At 36.7% G+C, this 15,672-nt stretch overlaps 1 protein-coding gene across 4 annotated transcripts; it reads right to left on the bottom strand.

Annotated features, from left to right (window-relative positions):
• Positions 1-843: 843 nt before the first annotated feature.
• Positions 844-14,125, bottom strand: LOC110374888 (uncharacterized). 4 transcript variants are annotated; one of them, XM_064042139.1, is made up of 8 exons: positions 13,975-14,125; positions 10,178-10,407; positions 9,130-9,679; positions 8,424-8,602; positions 6,276-6,533; positions 3,207-3,360; positions 2,941-3,119; positions 844-1,903 (listed from the first exon to the last, which is right to left on the bottom strand). In XM_064042139.1, the coding sequence occupies exons 1-8, from the start codon at positions 13,979-13,981 to the stop codon at positions 998-1,000; spliced, it is 2,463 nt and encodes an 820-aa protein (XP_063898209.1). In that variant the 5' UTR covers positions 13,982-14,125; the 3' UTR covers positions 844-997. The 4 variants fall into 4 exon arrangements, with proteins under 4 accessions (XP_063898209.1, XP_063898208.1, XP_021188470.3 ...); XM_064042138.1 differs by having other exon boundaries at positions 2,941-3,360; positions 9,130-9,430; positions 9,467-9,679; XM_021332795.3 differs by having other exon boundaries at positions 2,941-3,360.
• Positions 14,126-15,672: the final 1,547 nt, after the last annotated feature.

Here is a 15,672-nt window from a genome sequence, read left to right as displayed (position 1 = left end):
GTATTCATACCTTGTATTTTGTAACTAATTTTTAAAATATAACATCTTTGGCAGTCGTAACAGGTAGTCAGAAGCCAGTATGTCTGACAAGTCGTAATGGGTTGTTCGAGTAACTGGGTTGAGGAGGTCAGATATGCAGTCGCTCCTTGTAAAACACTGGTACTCAGCTGCATCTCGATAGACTGGAAGCCGACCTCAACATAGTTGGGAAAAGGCTAGGCAGAATAAAAATTCTATTGTAGCGTAATATAAGCTGTTATTCAACCCTCAGTGAATATAATGTTTTTGAGCAATAGTCATTTAGTATAATGCGATATTTTGTTAAAAATAAGTAGTTCCCGTTGGTATTTTTAACCGACTTTAAAAAGAAGGAGGTTTATATTTTTAACTTATAAAAAGGGGCCTAATAAAAATCAGATTTATTAGCAATAATATATTTTAATGTGCCTTATGTAATTTTAAACTAAGATAAACTTAATATAAGACATAATACTAAGAAACGATTGAAAATTGTGAATTTTTATATTTATTTACAATATTTTACAAATAAATAATATTTCTGAGTAAAGTTTACATGTATTGTTTTATTTACATACTTTGATTTATCAATAAAATAATAATAATTTATAAAAAAAAAACATTTAATTCTCCTCATATAGCATTTATTTTAAAATGATACAGAGAGTCATATATAATCATTTTATAAAAAAAATATTATTTTATTAATAAAATAGTCATATTTTTTCTATCTTGGCCCACAGACAAATACTGTTAGCAGCATACATCTATCAATAAAGATAAAAAAACATAAAAAAATACAATTACAAAATCAAAAGAATTAAATAAAATTGCATTCATTTATTTAGCAGTAAAAATTTAAAAACCAGTTTTTTTGTACAATTGATTTAATTTGTCATTTATTTTGAATTACAAATAAATATATTTACAATTCTCTTTACCAAAGATATATCAAAGATTTTTTAAAACCGTTTTAGAATTATATCTTCAACAATTTCTTCATCTCGCTATTAACCTTATCCCAGGGTAGGAAAATTTTCACGCCAGTAGCATCAGCAGTTGTCTGGACATTCTCCCTAACGCATCCAGCATTGCACTGGAAGTCACAAGTGTAGGTGCTAGGGTTGAAATGAAGACCTTCGGAGCAGGTAATGAGGATAGGAGTACTGTCTTTGCAGATCCAGTACTTGTCACAGTCGTCATGAGCCCAGGGGGCGACGTTGCACTCGTTAGAGCAAATGTCTTCGGGGGTGACTGGGGATGGGCATGAGCCGTCGCAATTTCCATCACCACCATCGTTACCACCATCATTGTCTCCGTCATTGCCACCGTCATTACCGCCATCACTGCCACCGTCATTACCGCCGTCATCGGGGCAAGAACCGTCACAGCCTCCATCTCCACCGTCGTTGCCACCGTCGTTGTCTCCGTCATTACCGCCGTCATCGGGGCAAGAACCGTCACAGCCTCCATCTCCACCGTCGTTGCCACCGTCGTTGTCTCCGTCATTACCACCGTCATCGGGGCAAGAGCCATCGCAGCCTCCGTTGCCACCGTCGTTACCGCCATCGTTGCCACCATCGTTGTCTCCGTCGCAATCTCCATTGCCACCGTCGTTTCCACCATCATTGCCACCATCGTTACCACCGTCATCGGGGCAAGAACCGTCACAACCTCCATTGTCACCGTCATTACCGCCATCGTTGTCACCATCGTTGCCACCGTCGTTACCGCCGTCATCGGGGCAAGAACCGTCACAACCTCCATTGCCACCGTCATTACCGCCATCGTTGCCACCGTCATTACCGCCGTCATCAGGGCAAGAGCCATTGCAGCTTCCCGATCCCGACTCTTCACATCCAGCTAAGTGAGGCCAGTCACAAATCTGAAATAATAGATGAAATTTTGTTATTTGAATGAAGTAAAAATCAAGTATTGAACTTTTGAATTATTATAGAGTCCAAAATATTTTCTATGAGCAACCACAGCGTCAGTATAGGGTAAGTTTAAGTAATTGACTATAATATAGCTTGAGTAGGTAAACATAGTCATATAACGATTGAGTGCTTATTTATGGCTATTGTTAATATTTCAAGATTCAACAGTAAGATTTCCTAGATTTAGAAATATTAATAATAGCTATTTCAATTTTTTTGCTACCTATCCAACGTGGCAATGCTGCCAGACTCTTGGGTACACTCCCGGTGGGCAGCGATGCGGAGGAGCTTTTCGATGCAATTTTTTTAAATATTTATAGTAATTGCATACATATTACGTAATAAGTTTGTTCAAATTGATAAAAAAAACAACTAAAGGCCGTCTTTAAAATGCCGAACAAAGATTTTCACAACTGCAATCTCAGGCACGTAATTTCCGAAAAAACAAAAGAGATTAAAATCTAGATTCTGAAAACAGATACGTTTCTCACTAATTAATAACGGCAATTTCAATAAAACTGATTTCCATCAAACATGATTAATTACTGATAATTAATATTTTAAAGGCATTTAAGCATTGCACTTCATTCTTGTTTATTTAGTTTTAATTTGACTTTTGAAGTAGGTAACTGAATTTTTGCAGTGATCAATTTGTCTTCTATTTGTGTTTACCGGAATTTTGTTCTAAAATGTATTTAAAGATGTGTATAATGTGAAACTTATCAGGTTGGTCAATCAGAGTATTTTTTTGATTAGATTAATGTTAGATATATTTTATCTGTTACTGTTACAGCCCTTTTATCGTCCCACTGCTGGGCTGCGGCCTCCTCTCACACGGAGAAGGATTGAGCGTTAATCACCACGCTTGCTCAAAGCGGGTTGGTGATTTCAGACTATATAGTCCAGGTTTCCTCAAGATAGTCTCCTTCACCTTTTATCAGGCTTTAGAATATAATAAAATATATATAGGATTAAAAATATTTACCTGTTCTTTAACACTGAAGTGAGTTCCAGGGGGACACTGAGCTGGTACAGTCTCTCCATGCACACAGTAGTAGAAGCGATTGCAATCATATTCATGTGGAAGCAGATGATGGATATCGAAGTCAGCTGGGCATCCATTGGGCAGTGGCACAAATCCACCGTCTTCGCAATCATTGCCATCTCCATTACCGTCATTACCGTCATTACCACCGTTGTCTGGGCAAGAGCCATCGCAGCCTCCGTTACCGTCATTGCCATCTCCATTACCGTCGTTACCGTCATTACCGCCGTTGTCGGGGCAAGAGCCATCGCAGCCGTTACCATCATTGTTGTCATCTCCAACGACATCGTCTTCGATGCTGTTGGAGTCATTTCCACCGCCTGATGAAGAGCAGTTTACGTTGTGGGGCCAGTCGCAAGTCTGCAAGATAAATTGAAATTTTTGATTATTTTGGTTTGGGCATGGTTTTTCAGTTTGAAGGCAATGACTGAAGGGTGATAAATCCGTGTGATATATAATACGTAATGTAGTAACCGGATGAAATTTTTTAGCCTAAAGCCTTTGTCGATAAATAGGCTATGTAAAACTGAAATAATTTTTCACATCGGGACAGCAGTTCCTGAGATGCGACTACAAGTAAACAAACTCTTCAGCTTTAGGGTACATCGTGTGGATGGGCTTCACATTAGAAATATTCAAGACTGAACAGTTACTTAGATATTTACCAAATAAAGAAACCTTTTGTAAGAAACAATTAAATAACAATGAATTTTGAATGTTTTAGCTCAACTACAAAATAAATATTTACAAAAATTCTTGTGTGTATTTATTAGTGTGTAAAAAATAAAGTATTCAATTGATTTGTTTTATTTACTCGACCCTTCTCTAGTAAAGTAGATCCTTGTTTATTGAAATCCTTTCTATGTATCCATATACAATACATATACCTACTCCTTAATATGTATTATTATAGGTAAATAAGCAAAACAGACAGAAACAAATAGGAAGTGGTGAAAAGTGGGCACTTTTGGCAAAAAGTGCTGATTTTCAGCCTAGAAAAATAAATGACTTTTTATCATATCTTTAAAAGAAGAATAGGTTGATAATGACGAATATTCTTAATACATAAACTGAGTACTAAAGTTATTCGGAAAAATATTTCACTGATACGAAAATTATCTGTAAATATACGAAGTTATTTCCTGTTTTTTTTGTTAATCACAGCATTTTATAACATAGGTATATACTTTTAATGATGACGGGGACTTCCATAGATATAAACTCTTTATCAAATAATATGCCGGCAAAGTCACATGAAAAATTCAAAGATTATATTCAAATAAATTAGTCACGTTGATTAATCGTATCGTTAGATCTTAATTATTTTATCTGATGAAGATAAATATATTGATTATATAATTATAAAATGACGCAGAAACTGTATTTGTATAGGTAAGAAATCATTACCGTCTGTGAATGTAAGATTGTAACTTCTTCACGTGCAAACGGCTGAACAGATTTTGATGAAACTTTACCGTTGTATAGTTTAACTATCGGAATAATATGTAGGCTACTTTATATCAGGATGAAGAAAGCAGTTAATCCAGGAAGCTGGTGAGACAGCGTCAGAAGATAATTTCACATTTTCATTCTATTAGCCCAATTACTATGGAGAAGAACGGGCAGGAAAATGTATGGTTGCTCTTTTTAAACTTATTCAAATATATATTTTTTTAATAATTACAAAAGTAGGAAACAAGTATTGTATTTAATCAAGCGAGTTTTTCTTACTCGTATACCGAGGAAACTACAACCCTCCCGCACTCGGATAAAAAGTAGCCTATGTATTTCATCATAAAAATAAAATATCTGTATATTATAATTCCATTTTAATCGGTTTAGTGATTCTACTCAGTTATTTTCATAACATTATTAGTAAAGATAGTCATGTGAATTTTAAAACTACTTAAAAGCATTATAATTCCGATTTCACGTATGAAATTATTTCCTATACTTTAAATTACTAATCATTGTTAATCACGAAATATTTCCACTATCGCGTCATTCTTTGATAATCTTTTAATACCGTCATAGATATAAATATATTTAGTTTCATAGTTTATTTGATATCTAAAAATCTGTGTGTTATCAATACCTATTAGAATTTGATTAGGTTTTAGCTATTTTATTAGATTATTTGTTATTAATAGATTTTAAAGAGAGATTTCATTGTTACCCACACCGCATTTACCGCATGTGTATGTGGCACGTTAAACTGTAGGTCCCGGCTGTCATTGACCATCCTTGGCAGTCGTTACGGGTAGTCAGAAGCCAGGAAGTCTGACACCAGTCGAACCAAGGGGCATGGGGTTGCCCAGGTAACTGAGTTGAGGGGGTCAGATAGGCAGTCGCTCCATGTAACACACTGGTACTCAGCTACATCCGGTTAGACTGGAAGCCGACCCCAACATAGTTGAGAAAAAGGCTCGGAGGATGACGCACAGGGCATGTATCTCGTGGTGTACTCGCTGTAGCAAACAGTAACACATTGCGCGCGAACATTACTAACATGTCCGCGAAATTGCAGATGGTTTGTGAGAAGTTTTTATTCGAGAGTATTGTAGTCATAAAACAATAAAGAATGATTCTTTGTACAAATGAATAATCAAATCAAAAAATCCGTAATGTTCATAATCTTAAGATAGTTTATCAACATATTTTGGAAGATTAAAGTCATTTTTTTATGACACACTGGCTTTTTTGTACTTTAAAACAAATCAAATGATATTAAACTGGCTATCATCTTTTCATTCGTTACAGGTAGTAAGAAGCCAGAAAGTCTGACAACTAGTCTTACTAAGTGGCTTCTGGTTGCTCGGGTAACTGACTTACTTTAAATTAAAAAAAGTATTAGAGTGTCATACTTATACATAATGTTATCTTGAATAAAAATAAATGTTTTGGTACAAAAAATATGACTTCTATTATTTATGTTCCGTCATTAAAACATAACTTTTTCTTCACATCATCATCTGCCTAGCCTTTTCCCAACTATGTTGAAGTCGGCTTCCAGTCTAACCCGCTGCACCCGAGTATTAGTGTTTTACAAGGAGCGACTGCCTATCTGTCCTCCTCAACCCAGTTACCTCAGCAACCCAATATGTATATCTACTACTAACATTTTTACGTCACAAACAATTTACAAAATCAAAAACGCAATCAAGACAAATTATTTTACTATTATTTCGAATACCCTAACAGCTAACACACAAATAAATAGTCATAAAATGCTTAGGCAACTTCTTTTTAAAAATGTATTTTATAGACAAACTGACCTGAATTTCGTAGTTGAAATATGTGCCTGGAGCACAGATCCTTTCGACTTTCTCCCCGAAAACGCAGTAATAGAATTTATCACAGTCAGTTTCGTGGGGAAGAAGGTGGTGGACGTCGAAGTCGGCTGGGCAGCCATTGTCCAGGATGTCTCCGGAGTCGTTGTCATTTCCTGGCCTCTCGGTGGTGGGTGGTTGAGGAGTAGGAGTCACTTCGCTGACTCCTTTGTCGCAGTCTACGTTGTGAGGCCAGTCGCACTCCTGCAATAATTTTCTTATTTTGAGTAATTTTGCAACTTTTGGAGAATCGAGGGATCTTTGGAGAATTCTGGGCAAGGAATATTGTTGCTAAAAATACTTAGTTGTTTCGTAGCTTTAAATTGTGGTAAATTATTCAATCAAACATTCTACGGTCGTTTTCAATACTCTATCTTTTATTTATTTGCTAGCTAGAGATAGAGAAGAATTTCAGAGATAGAATTTTCACATAAGCCTGACATAAGCAAACTTTGACATAGGCAAAACCACAGATTGAATATAGCAAACGGCCATTAGTCGATCTGATACCGGTTGGATACCTAATCATATAATGTCCGCATTACCAACTATAAGTGACTAAGAGTTTGGATTAGGTATTTGTGTATTCTAAATCCTATTTAGATACCTAAGTATTTCAAGGATTTTAACACAGGTCTTCCCCTGTATTATCAAATCGTATTTTTATTGCTGTACACCGATATTATTGTATTATTAATGTCGTCTAATAAAGTTTATCGGAAACTAATCCTTAATTCGATAATACGAGGTGAAGTTTGTTTATTACTGACTAGCTTCCGCCCGCGACTTCGCCCGCGTAGCGTTCGGTTATAAATATAGCATTTCCAAGAGAATTCTTCAAAAGTCCGGGATAACAACTATCCTTTGCTCTTTCTCAAGGTCAACTCTATCTCTGTACCAGATTTTATTAAAATCAGTTCTGTGGTTTAGACGTGAAAGCGTAAGAGACAGACAGAGTTACTTTCGCATTTATAATATTAGTGGGGATATGTTTCATCCGGGTTTTTCTGCCTTTTACAATTGCATAGGTTGTTTATTTTTTGTCTGTTATCTTAATATTTTATTTGCAAATATTTAGATTTAGTAAGCTTGTTTTCCTTAGTAAGTATTTGGAGGTGACAATGATGTCCTGTCTAGTTGCTTTGAAGATTTTGCGGTACAAACAAATGGACAGATATCATTTAATGGCAGAAAAAAACTTTCGTATTTCATTTCCACGTCTTCAATATTTATTTTTATAATAGTGCCTAACTGTTCCCTACGGTTCCATTTGAGCCTTCACGGAACTTCATACTTCCTGAATCCGGATAAAAAGTAAGCAGTCTTTTCTCAAACTTTAACGTAACTATTCAGTAATCTGTGCTTTAACTATTTAATACTTATTCAGTTATAGCTATTCATAACTATTCAGTTCTTATTTTTTTAGTTATATTGGCGTGACAAACAAAGTAATTTTCTATAGATATGACCGGAATTACGCATTTATAGAAACAATATAATACCTATCTAATATAACAGGTGTATCTAATCTACCTTCCGTGAAGTTGTCATGAAATGACACCGAAATAAAAGATTTTTTTATTTTTACTTAGAAAAACATATTATTTTGCTTCCGAAAAACACTGTTGTATTATAAAGAGGACATTTTTCTGATTGTTTGTAAAGGAAAGTACATACTTAACCCATTTGAATAATTCTCATTTAAATTAATTATTGGAAATACTACACTATCCTCGGGTACATAGGCTTTATTTTATCCGGATTTTAGAAATGGTTTCCAAAGGACATACGTTACAGCCTTTTTCTATCGTCCCACTGCTGGGCACTGATTGAGCATTAATCACCACGCTTGCTCAATGCGGGTTGCTGATTTCAGGGTAAAAGCATGGGAAACCGCTAGTATCTCATAGTGCTAGCGTGTTTGACTCATAGTCCTATTTGATTTTTAACCGAGCTTTTTAAAGTAACTTATCAAAATGGTTTAAAATCTTTAGTTAAGTGTCTTCTGCTATAGAGTATAAATAAGTGAGTCCTGTGTTTTCTATCTGACTACCTTGACCATCAACTAGCAACAAACAAAAGATCAAAACTGACCTGTATCTCAAAGTTGAACCAGGTGCCAGGAGCACAGTCTCTCTCCACCTTCTCACCGAAGACACAGTAGTAGAACTTGTTACAATATTCCTCGTGGGGAAGAAGATGGTGAACATCGAAGTCAGCTGGGCATCCATTGTCTAGGAAGTCACAGTCGGGCTGTGCTGTGCTGGATGGAGCTGAAAGAGGAGAGAAAAGCTCTTGAGCATTGGGAAAGAAATATAATTTATTAACAGGGGTATTTTTTAACCGATCTATTCGTTGACTTGCGATAATTATTGAATTTTGACTTTAGCACCACATACATTTGCCGAATTTCAATTGAGCCCGTGGCAAAGTTGTTAGTCAGACTGTTGTCTAACAGATCGATTGATAATAAGGTTAAGCGTATGAGTCACCATCTTGTCATGACAAGGTCCTCTGACTGTCGTTGGCAAGTAAAATTGGTCAGTCCTGGCTGTCATTTGAAGATCTTTGGCAGTCGTTACGGATAAGTCTGAAGCCAGAAAATCTGCCAACCAGTCTTTACAAGGGGTATTGGGTTGTTCAGTTAACTTAGTTGAGGAGGTCAGATAGGCAGCGGCTCCATGTATTACACTGTTTTGAGAATTGGTATTTTGGAATACCTTTTGGTCATCTTTGTAACATCCATTTATTGACGGATTTACTAAAGCTAATATTGATGATGGTTAGACAGAAATCTTACCAGCAGTGGAAGGTGCAGCCGTAGGGGCTACAGTGGATGGCACTGCAGTTGATGAAGGTGCAGCTGTGGTTGAAGGTGCAGCACTTGTAGGTGCTGCAGTCGTAGTAGTTGTTGTCGGGGCTTGTGTAGTAGTTGTAGTAGTTGTTGGGGCTTGTGTTGTAGTAGTCGTAGTAGTTGGTGCTTGTGTAGTAGTAGTCGTAGTAGGAGCTTGTGTTGTAGTAGTCGTAGTAGGCGCTTGTGTTGTAGTAGTCGTAGTAGGCGCTTGTGTAGTTGTAGTAGTTGTAGTTGTTGGGGCTGGTGTCGTTGTAGTAGTAGTTGTCGTTGTTGGGGCTGGCGTAGTTGTTGTAGTAGTTGTAGTAGTAGTGGTAGGTTCAGGAGTTGTAGTCGTAGTTGTAGGTTCAGGAGTTGTAGTCGTAGTAGTAGGTTCAGGAGTCGTTGTTGTGGGTGCAGCAGTAGTTGTTGGAGCTGCAGTAGTGGTAGGAGCAGGGGCTTCTGAAGTGGTGGAGTATCCAGGGAGGGTGCATCCAGCGCTAGCGGGATGAACACAAACCTGTGGACGAAAAAAATAAGAATTTAATTTGTTAATACTATGGATGAGTTGCATCATTTAAGGATACAGATAACCAAACCATAACCAGCCGTGTCACTGGTGAAATGGCCGATTTGACTACTGAAAATGGTGAACCGACATAGGTTTTTTTAAACAACGGTTTACTTTGAAGATAGAAGTTGAAAATGATAGTACTTAAAATAGACTACTGACGTTTGTGTTGTCCAATATAACTTGACAGACATACATAAGTAAGAATGTGGCTATCACTAAACAACGGTTTGGTCTCTCACAACCAGTTTCTTCATCAAAAATAGAAGCCAAAGTAATGTCATAAAATAAAAGTAACGGTCAAATTCGCTTTTTCACGATTTTATCTATTAGTTTTGCTGTTACTTAACTAAACTGGCTTTGAGTAAAATCAGGGTTCATGATATTTAAGACAGATTAGGTATTATTGTATGAAATTCCGATAAACAGTTTTAAGTTTGATCTTACCTGAATTTCAGCACTGAATTCAGTACCAGGGGGACAATCCCTAGGTTCGATGTACTTCAGACCATATTCGCAGTAGTAAAACTTGGTGCAGTCATACTCGTGAGGGAGGAGGAAGTGGACCTCCGCTGGGGGACAGTCGGGGTGGTACTCTAGGAGTCCATTGTTGGGAGACCCTTCTTCGCTGGGACGAGCCAAAGCTGACGCTAAGGCCGTCAGGAGTATGAGGGTTTCTGAAAAAGGAGGAGATTCTTTAGTACAGTGGTTCTTAACCGGTGGTCCGCGGACCACTGGTGGTCCCTGGAGGCATTTCAAGTGGTCCGCGAAGCTTAGCTTCGCGACGTTGCTATACGTTATCTAACTTAATTTTTATCGACTTATAATTGCGAGCGGGGGTTTTCGCATGGACGTATAACGGGTGTATCGTACCTAGTCCCCCCATTCATGAAAATGTACGTTTGGGCTAAATTTTACGTAATATTTGGTTGAAGTCCGATAAAAATTTCGCGCTCGCTTCGCTCGCGTATTCAGAAAGTGTATGCCCTTATTTTGGCATTTGCCAACAAACAAAAAGTTAAGTACGTTTGGGCTAAATTTTACGTAATATTTGGTTTAGGTCCGATAAAAATTTCGCGCTCGCTTCGCTCGCGTATTCAGAAACTATAGGTATGCCCTTATTTCGGCATTCGTCAACAAACAAAAAGTGAAGTACGTTTGGGCTACATTTCACGTAATATTTGGTTTAAGTCCGATAAAAATTTCGCGCTCGCTTCGCTCGCGCATTTGGAAACTATGCAAGTTTTTCTTTATTTGCATTTGCTTACCTACACAACTGCCGCCATGCGTTTAGCTTTGAGTAGAACTGACCCAAAAATTCAGTTTTTTATCAATAATAAAGAAATGAGTGCTGCTAATTTAGGTAAACCATGAGGTGGTCCCCGGCAAGACCAACTTTAGTTAAAGTGGTCCCTCATGTCAAAAAGGTTAAGAACCACTGCTTTAGTACTTCTCTTCAAATAAATCATAATATTGGTGCGGTGGCTACGGTCTGAGGGACTCTCAAAGGAGATCAGCTGCGCAGGACATATTATAGTGCACGAGCACTTGTGCAGACACAGCTGCACTCTCAATTCCTTTACTCTCATAGCGCGATGTTACGGCAATCCGACACGACCGGAGAGAGATCGGGCGCAAAACCGACATTTACGTGCTCTCCGATGCACGGGTGTATCAATCACCAACTTAAAGACTTCAGGCTGCTTTGTGACAGCTTCTAAAAGCCACAAAGCGATTTCGTCTGGCCCCGGGATTCATACGACGATGGCAAATTAATATATTAGGATACCTTGCATACATAGCTATATTTTGTAATAATAGTTCAACATATAATCATACAGACCTACATGACGTATTTTAACATAAAACTACCACGTGTTTAAGTATTTTCTATTGTTAATGAACTAAGTGATTAATACATTAATTTACGTTATCAGTCACATTTAGATGTCGAATGATAAATAAGAGAGATTAAAAGTTATCGTTTTTGACAAACATTTGATTAGGTTCTGTACTACCGGAGTTTTAAGGTAGTAAGTTTAATGGAAGATAAAAGTGTAATTAAATTGTAACATATGTTTATAATAAACACTGTTTTTTCTGCTTTGCCCTTTCCCAAATATGTTGTGGTCGGCTTCCAGTCTAACCGAATGCAGCTGAGTACCAGTGTTTTGCAAGGAGCCACTGCCTATCTGACCTCCCCAACCCAGTTACCCGAGCAACCCAATACCCCTTTGTAATACTGGTTGTTAGACTTACTAGCTTCTGACTTACCCGTAACGACGGCCAAAGATATTCAAATGACAGTAGAAAGTGGTGAAGGTAAGTCTGACACCAGTCTAACCAAGGGGTATTGGGTTGCCCGGGTAACTGGGTTGAGGAGGTCAGGCAGGGAGTCGCTTCTTGTAAAGCACTGGTACTCAGCTAGATCCGGTTAGACTGGAAGCCGACCCCAACATAGTTGGGAAAAAGACTCGGAGGATGAGTAGAAAGTGGTGAAGGCTGGGCATTTTTTATCATTACGACGTTTTAAAAGTGCTCAGTACCTAATTACCCTTATTTGGATTATTGGGAGTTTTCAAACATATATTTGAATAACTAAAGTAAAAAATATCAGATAGCCTAGCTAGATATACCAAAAAGCAATTACTATTTTTAGGTAATAAGTATCTAAAATAAATATACAAATACCATGCTATCTATTTCCTTTGGATTGTAAAAAAATATAGTTCAAAGAAAACTTATTACTTATTTTTATTGATGCTAACTTTACACCTGGATAAAAGATTTGCCAGCGTGCTTTCTTGAGGTATTGACTAAGGAAATTCTATTAATAGTAGTAATAAAGATTATAGTTTAACAAACACTGGTACTCAGCTGCATCCTGTTAGACTGGAAGCCGACCCAAACATAGTTGGGAAAGGCTCGGCACATAATGATGGATAGTTTAAGTCATATCTATGAATTTTTAAATATTAAAATTTTAAATTTTTAAATTTTTTAAATATTTTTATTTATAGTAAGTGTATATATTAGGTAATAAGTTAGTTGTATGTTGTATATATATTTATTATTAAGTTATTGTAAAAAGTTATTTGTAAATAAACGACTACTCGAAATATCTATGAATATTTTACTAAGGGGTGATTTTAGAATATTGCTTTAATACATTATTTATTTTTGTGATGAAATAATGGGTACCTAAGACTTATTACAGAGGTAAAGGCAGACTGATTATTGGTCAGTGATAATTAGATAGATAACAGCTTATTTATCGTCTTACAGATTAAGTGAATCATCATTATATTTCCTTACGTTACGTGGATCATTATTATTATGTTGCAATTAATATGATTGTATGTCTCTTGATATTTGCGTAATACACATGAAAACTGAAAGACAATGAAATCAGCCGTAATAAAATTTGTTATTAATCTTTCAAAAATTTAAAGTTTGTGTCGCTCTCTGTATCGCTGTAAGTGAAAATTCTATCACCAATAGAAAGCCACATTTTTTGTGAGTGACATAGGCTATATTTTATCCGGCTGCGGGAAGAATTTCACAATATAGAACCGAGGGAATCGTTTCATATAAAAATCAAAATTTTTATAACTACTGTTTTTTTAATCTAATTTAACGAAGAGTTTCTTGCCCATACTTCTCCATATGAATATAATATTCTCATTGGAGAAGACAAAAAGCTCTACACCAATGCAGTGTGCTTTTAGTCGGCCGATAATTTGATCGGGCTCACAAATCAGTATAGGGCTTATTACACTTGACTAAATTCAGTCGTCTAATTAGGTTTGTCTAATTAGGTTTCTAAATAATTTAATGAAACCTACCTTCCTAAATGCGATTACATTTGACTTAATTTAGTGACTAAATCATTTAGACGACTGAATTTAGTAAAGTGTAATAAGCCCTTATGGAGATAAATGGTAGTGCCAGTTTCAGAGCGACTGATTAGTTTGATTGGATTCACGACACGATTGGAGTTTGCTTGGACCTTCATAATAAACTGTCAGCCAACCATCTGCCAACTATCGGCCGACAGTTAACTGTCGTTAAGTACGAGGTAGGTAACCTTTTGTTTGGATAACTACAAAAGTATGTAATTGAAGTAAATGACTTGAATGTTGTATTTCAAAACAGGTACTATTCCTACCTACTTATCTTTATTACTTCATTTGCACTTCAAAAAGCTTATTTTTCGTAAACAAAATATTCAAAAAGAAACTTACTAAACATTCCTTTATTCGTTTTCACTTATTTTCGCACACACAGTCAAAAGACCACTTTTGTAATGCGCTGATTGCAAAAAACCAAATATATTATATAGTTTTATAATTATCTTTAGATAAAGTATGATAATAATTAGTGATTAAGGAACAATTCTTTTTTGTAAACATATACGTATTGATAAAGTTTTAGAGTTCCGTGTAGTAGCAATTGTTTTAGATATGACATCGCGATTATTTTGATAATAATCTAAGATTAGGAGCTACCCCTGGGTTTACGCATTTTAATTTTAGCATAACTATGTACTTCCTTAAATAAATAAAAAAATAGAAAAACCCGCTTTTATGAATGCACTTAAAAATCTTGACATCATCATCCTCCGAGCCTTTTTCCCAACTATGTTGGGGTCGGCTTCCAGTCTAACCGCATGCAGCTGAGTACCAGTGTGCCACAAGGAGCGACTGCCCTATCTGACCCCCTCAACCCAGTTACCCGGGCAACCCGATACCCCTTGATTAGACTGGTGTCAGACTTACTGGATTCTGACTAAATGTAACGACTGCCAAGGATGTTCAAAGACAGGAATTCAAATCTTGACAGGACTTTTCTAAAAGTCCACAGCTATGATACGATTTTCCATCGTCAAGTTCCCGTTCATATCTTCCGACTCCATCACAAGATCAGTTCGACAGTACCATATTCTCGTATTGTCATCAGAACTATATATTACAGCTACCAATTATCATGAGGCTACGATCCTTGGAGGATGGATAAATTAACTTACATTCTATAACATAGTGTACATTACACATAGATTGACCTTAATAAAAGTGTGCTAAAAACTAATTTGTTTACCCTACTTATTTAAATTTTAAAATCATCAAATGACCCCTCCCGTTGTGGGTGCAGCGTGAGGGAGTGTCAGACTCTTACTGACTAAAACCCATCATGTTCCTTCTTAAGCCTTTTTAAGACCTTTTGCTTTATATTCAACCAGCCTCCATTCGCGGTTTCAGCCGCATCCCGAGAAAACTGCTTCCCGTAGTCGGAAGGTGACAAAAACTATTCTATATCCTTCTCCCGGTCATAAGCTATCTTTCTTCTATAATTTTCAGTTTAAACGGGTCGGCCATTATTGAGTTACAAGTAGTGTTACTAACCCAACTTTCTTTTATATTTACAGATACGGAACCATTCCCAAAAAACTTGTCTAAACAGCTAAACGGTTTCTATCAGCGGAAACGTAGTCTGCAAGCTTCGAAAATATTCGCGGAAATGATAAATCCACAGTATTACTTCGAAAGGATTTAGCGTCTAATCCCTAATCCTAATAATTAAGAATATAAGGAAAGTGCTTTTGTTAAAGTCATCTGCTATGTTAAGGTCAGTTTGTAGATGGTAAGCATTTTAAGCTTTCTACTAGCGTTATGTGGATTTGTGATCATCTATCTATAATACTCGCATGTCCACAGGGCCCTGAAAATTGCTCGCGGGAGGACTTAATGAGCGCATCAGGCCGTGCTCTCGCTGTGGCGGCATATTGGGCTGACAAAGTGTAGTCTCAATATATAGCATGTCATCGACACGAAAGAAGAAGAAGATCTATAATATTTTCATATGAAAATCTATACGTATAATAAATCTTTTTAAATATAAGTGTTACCGCGGCCCTGGTACATTCATGATGGGTTTTAGTCAGT

The sequence above is a fragment of the Helicoverpa armigera genome, chromosome 27, assembly GCF_030705265.1.
Source record: "Helicoverpa armigera isolate CAAS_96S chromosome 27, ASM3070526v1, whole genome shotgun sequence".
In the NCBI taxonomy this organism is placed as follows: domain Eukaryota; kingdom Metazoa; phylum Arthropoda; class Insecta; order Lepidoptera; family Noctuidae; genus Helicoverpa; species Helicoverpa armigera.
This window is presented reverse-complemented; position numbering and strand designations above follow the sequence as displayed.

Coding starts and splice junctions, on each gene's coding strand:
- LOC110374888 (XM_021332795.3), bottom strand. Junction 6,534..8,423: donor GGTTCAACTTTGAGATACAG/GTCAGTTTTGAT, acceptor AAATTATTGCAG/GAGTGCGACTGGCCTCACAA. Junction 1,904..2,940: donor ACTTCAGTGTTAAAGAACAG/GTAAATATTTTT, acceptor CTATTATTTCAG/ATTTGTGACTGGCCTCACTT.